The sequence below is a fragment of the Pygoscelis adeliae genome, unplaced genomic scaffold (assembly GCF_000699105.1).
Source record: "Pygoscelis adeliae isolate BGI_AS28 unplaced genomic scaffold, ASM69910v1 Scaffold270, whole genome shotgun sequence".
NCBI lineage: Eukaryota > Metazoa > Chordata > Aves > Sphenisciformes > Spheniscidae > Pygoscelis > Pygoscelis adeliae.
In genome coordinates, this window is record NW_008823916.1 from 2,571,596 (window position 1) to 2,577,078 (window position 5,483).

The 5,483-nt window shown below is 39.6% G+C and overlaps 1 protein-coding gene across 1 annotated transcript in view; it reads right to left on the reverse strand.

Moving 5' to 3' along the window:
* Positions 1–3,770, reverse strand: part of CDK5RAP2 (CDK5 regulatory subunit associated protein 2) — an 82,868-nt gene extending 79,098 nt beyond the window's left edge. Inside the window, exon 1 of the mRNA XM_009319338.1 lies at positions 3,707–3,770. Coding sequence (XP_009317613.1) covers positions 3,707–3,724 — 18 coding nt within the window. The 5' untranslated portion in view covers positions 3,725–3,770. The remainder of the gene's footprint in view (positions 1–3,706) is intronic.
* Positions 3,771–5,483: the final 1,713 nt, after the last annotated feature.

Genomic DNA, 5,483 nt, shown 5'->3' on the forward strand with positions numbered 1-5,483 from the left:
AAACAGTAGTGGATATAAACTTGAACTATGCAAGTTGTAACTGTTTAAAGCATGATACCTCATGAGTATCACAGAGTATCTTGAGTAAGTGGAATTACTCTTTTGGAACATTCAAATAGATATAAGCATGAAAACAATGCAACTTTGTACTTCAATTCAAGCCACAGAGCCCACTGCAGAATACTGCTTAAAACTGAAATCCTTATTCAGAGTAAGCAAAGAAATTAAAGATTTCTTATCTGAAGCAAGGCTGCAGAACTAGGCTAGATCCTGCACGTCTTGCTGGCAAGTTCAGCACTATGTTCAACTAGTGAGAGCAGACCTTATAGCATTTGGTTTGTTTTGTTGTTTTTGGGGTTTTTTTAAGCTATCAGTAGATCATTCCTAACAGTCAGTCTCTGTTCATTCAGAAAAAGTCCAAGTGCCAAAGACACTCGGAAAACGTATCAGCTGAACTTCGTTAGTCTTCGCATATTCAATGCATTTGAGTCAAAAGGAAAAAACAATTTCAAAAGAACCCTGCATACCTTAATTCTACTTAAATGTATTTCAATGGCAATAGAATTAAACCAAAGAGCTTAAGGGTATTATTTTCAAAAGGCAAACAAGACAGACTACACAATTATAAACCAAGATGTGAAACAAATGTTGTCTCTGACATTCAGTTTCTCAGAGGAAAGTTATTTCAGGCAGACTACGATTAAAAAGTTATAGCTTAATAAAAGACAACGTGTAAAATGTGAACAAGTTCACACTACAAAGGGATTTTAATGGCAATCCTCTCAACTTATGCATTTAAAGACTCTGTCTTAATTCCTGTATGCATTTTGATTTCTGTATTTAAAAAAGGAATGAAGAGAAATAGCAGACACTTCTTGAAAAAACAGGTCAATGCAATACACTCAGAATGTTCCACACCACAGACAGCATGGTAGCAAAGACCACTTGCCTAGCTCAGTTTAGCTCCTTTCCAACTCTGCATAGAGCCACTTTTATGCAAAAATGGCATCTGTCAGCAGAGGTTGTGGTTTCACAGCGCAACACTGTTTTTGCCAGCAGAAGCCATTTTACAAGACAGTAAAACTCTAAGTGGGTTTGGGGAGACAAGAAAAAACCCACAGATATTACTACTTAGTTCCCTAGCTTGATACCAATCATCCTTTCTATTCACGAACACCTAATAAACCATAACGAGGTCCTCAATTAAAAGATGCCTTTCATTTTGCCCATGTAATCACATACTCTATCACAAGGTGATTCCCCCCTGTATTGCAAGGAAGTGGAACACACCATAAATACTAAAAAAATCTACACCTCTAATACTACCTAGCTCAGCATCTTCTCCAGGTCTAAACATAAAAGTACCTTTTCTACATGGATCCGCCCTTCAGTTCATTCAACAGTCATGTCCTGGTTTCAGCTGGGATAGAGTTAATTTCCTTCCTAGTAGCTGGTACAGTGCTGTGTTTTGGATTTAGGATGAGAACAATGTTGATAATGCACTGATCTTTTAGTTGTTGCTGAGCAGTGCTTACACTAGTCAAGGACTTTTCAGCTTCCCATGCTCTACTGACTGAGCAGGCTGGAGGGGCACAAGAAGCTGGGAGGGGGCACAGCCAGGACAGCTGACCCAAACTGGCCAAAGGGACGTTCCATACCATGGGACGTCATGCTCAGTACATAAACTGGGGGGAGTTGGCCCAGAGGGGGCCGCTGCTCGGGGACTGGCTGGGCATCGGTCAGCAGGTGGTGAGCAACTGCATTGTGCATCACTTATTTTGTATATTCTGTTGTTGTTATTATTTCCCCTTCCTTTTCTGTCCTATTAAACTGTCTTTATCTCAACCCATGAATTTTACTTTTTTTCCCCCCCGATTCTCTCCTCCATCCCACTGAGGGGTAGGGGGGAGTGAGTGAACGGCTGTGTGGTGTTTAGCTGCCTGCCGGGTTAAACCACAACAGGTCATTACACCCATCCTGTTCTCTCCAAGCTGCAAGGCAAGGAGCCCACTCTTTTCATTACTTCCTTCTTATACCCTGCATAAATAACATAGCCTCAAAGATCAGCAAATTCATGCAGTAATATATATACACACACACACCATCTCCAAGCAGGAGATATCAGGAACTTTACCTGCTAATTCAGATTTGTTTTAAAGTAGGATAAGAACAGCCTTACAATGTCAGTCCAAAAGCGCATCTAAACGCAGCTACTACTGGATGCTTGGTAAATAGTAAAAGGACAAAGAACATAGATGCTCCCTTTGTCAAGTTTAGCCTTCCAGCTACCAGCAATCTTAAAGACTCAAAAAACAGAAGTTATAAAGATATCTGTGATATCTGTGTTTAATGGATTCTTCTTCCTTTGCTTGAATGGTGTTTTGAGCTTCATTATATGTTGGCATCCATAAAAGCCTACGGGAAGTTTTACAGCTCAGTTTAACATAAAGGGATCTGTACGTACCAGGAAGCCAGAGGTCTGTGGGGAGACCCCTTCTCCTTTACATCACATAGATCAAACAACAACAGATTCTTCCTCCCTTCTACAACTTTCTCCCATGTGCAAACACACACTGTAGATAATAAACCACTTGCAGAATGTATATTCTAGACTGAGGTCTTTGGCATATACCACAGTAAAAGATTTTAAGCATATATAATGCCAAGGCAGTGTCTTTCTATCCCAGGCAATACACAAAAACAAAAGAGAAAGTGAAATAGATACAGACTGTAAAAAACATCCTTCAGCGAGGCTTTACAAAACAAGCTTTAAATTCTGAGCAAAGAGCATAGCTTTCTCCTCAGAGATGAGGAGACAAGGCCACAAGAAACTGAAAAGAGTTTAGAAAAGAAACTCATTTCAAACATAACAATGCTACAAAAGGTAACAGAAGCTACAGAAGCACACTAAAAACTGCAGACACTTGAGCACATCCTAAAGATAGCAAGCCACAGCCTTTATCTGTAGCAGTCATCTCAGATTTTTTGATTGCTTTCCCCTCTACAGTTTCTTCACACAATCATAAGAACTTGAGCTAAACAACTTAAAACTTTTTATGGAGGAGTTGTCCTGCAACACAGCTATATCCCAACCAAATTATTATTCAGCAGTTATAACCAATTGGCTTATTCAATCTAAATAACCAATACAATTAATATATTTTTTTTTAAAATCTAATGTTTTCCTTTATATTCTAGTCAGTGCCAAAGCCAGTTTTACCTACAGAACTGTCACAATGATACTAGCCCTTTACAACAAAAGTATTCCAAGCACACTCGTACATAAATATAAAGGTAAAAGGTATTATACAGCAGTCAATGAATTAAAAAGCCAAATCCTGTACTAGTCTAAACAAAAATAAACTTGATGCTTCCCTGAAATAAATCAATTGCAGACTTGCAAACCAAGTTCTTTTGTTTCTGGTGATTGCATGAACTTTTGAGCAGAGGGTGCCAATTTTTGTTTCGCAATTTAAGAGCAGCAGTTCACTAGTCTCAACAACAAATTTTTGCCTCTGTTTTTGAAAGCAATACTTAAGAAATGGAGGTTCAAAGCACAGATAGACAACAGGTCACACCTCCAACAGATCTGTGTTAATCGACACAAACTAAGAACCTGACCCAGAGAGTCAACACTTTAGCCCCCATGTTAGAAATATCTTGGCCATAAATCTGTCACCAAGTCTTATATTAAAAGTCTGCTTACATTTTCATAGTCCTTCATGGTCCGAGCTCTAGTTGGTGAGACTGAATCTTCTGCCACATCTGGTAACACTAGACATTTAAGAAGACAGGACAAGTTCAGACAGCGGAATCTCTAAGCTAGGCTTCAATTTGGAAACAGCAAAGGCCTATGCTAATCTAAACATAATAAAAGTACACCTTTTGGAAGCAAGGGAAGCATTTTTTTGCCCCCTGTTTACATTATGTGTTAGTGCTACTAAGTAGTTAGTATCTAGATCTACTGATCTTTCTGATCACAGTAAGTTGTTTATCACTTAAGCTCCCAAATTCCAACATCACCCGTTTAAACCAAGATGTACATTGAAATTTGGCTACGCGAGGTGCACTTTCAAGAGTAAGTCCTCAGAGCAACTACAGAAGACTCCCATATTAGAATTAAGTCCTATTAAACTATCAGAAAGCAGTTCAAATCTTTCAGTATCTTACTGGTCACAGGACAAGCCTCCACCTTAGACTCAGGGGAACCATGGACAGAGGAAATGGCCAGTATCTACATTCCTAAAATGTAATCCCTCCTGAATGTACATGTACTGAAACTTCTGTTTGCACACACATCCTGTAACAGCCACATTTAACAGGACTGCATAACTTACTTCCATTCAAATCTGCGAGAGTAAACTTTTAATCAGAATAATGAAGTTGTATAAAACATGTAGCACTTACATCATCTTAAATATAAAGAAGAGGTAGCTGAGGACTCAGACTGACTCTCATAGTAACTAAAAGAAAGTATTTCATTTGAAGTATTTCCAAAGTTGTTATGCAACTATGTAGAGCAGTCTTTAAAATAACCCAAAGAATACCAGTCAGCGGTTGTTAAACCTTGACATTCTAACTAATTTCTCAAGACAGCTTGCCTAGAGAACATGCAGAATACAGTAACATTATTTTGCAGCATTGGTGTGTTTCTTATATTTGCTTCCTTTTGTGAGCAAATAGATCTTCCTGGTAAATCATCTAATTTGTCTTAGTTTCAATTACCTACTTCATCTATACAATGAAGTCAGCCAAGTTATGTTGCTGGATACAAGCATGCATAAAGAGAAATCAAAAACATACACCTCAAATTTACATAACAGAACAGTTAACAACACAGATAGGAGGTTTCAAAATAATACTATTCAGCCATTTTACTTCAAAATAAGTGTTTCAAGCAAGTCTCCCACACCTGAAGATGAACATAGTTACACGGTCATCATATAGAAAAACATACTGCATTACAGCTTCTGCTCAACAGGAACTAGATAGGAAGGCTTCTTAACGCATGAATAGATAAAAGCTAAGATACTGAGTCTCGATCGGGTCTTCAGGCAGGAAGCACCTCCGAAAAGCTGAACTGGAAAACCCAGTGATCCGCAGCATGCAACTTCCCTAAAGCTAACCAGAATACGAAGCAGTAGTATCGCCTTGCTGGATATTCTAAGTATTTTAAGTACACGCTCCACAAAACCGCTGATCATCTTATGTAAGACTCAGAGCCATAATGACCACAGGCAACACTGCGGACAGTAGCGGTTGCTGCAGTTGCTGGCGTTTTACAGTCTCAGAAAGACACAACTTACAAAAACCTGCATCACTTAAAAAACATTTTCTGCCTTTTTTCCTCAGGCATGGCGTTTTTTCCTCGGGTTTCGAGACCCGCACGAAGCGCCGAGCCCCGGAGGAGGCGGGCGGGGCTCCTCCGCCAGCACGGACGGGGCGGTGAGGGGCTCGGGCCCCCCGAGCCAGGCGGGGAGGCG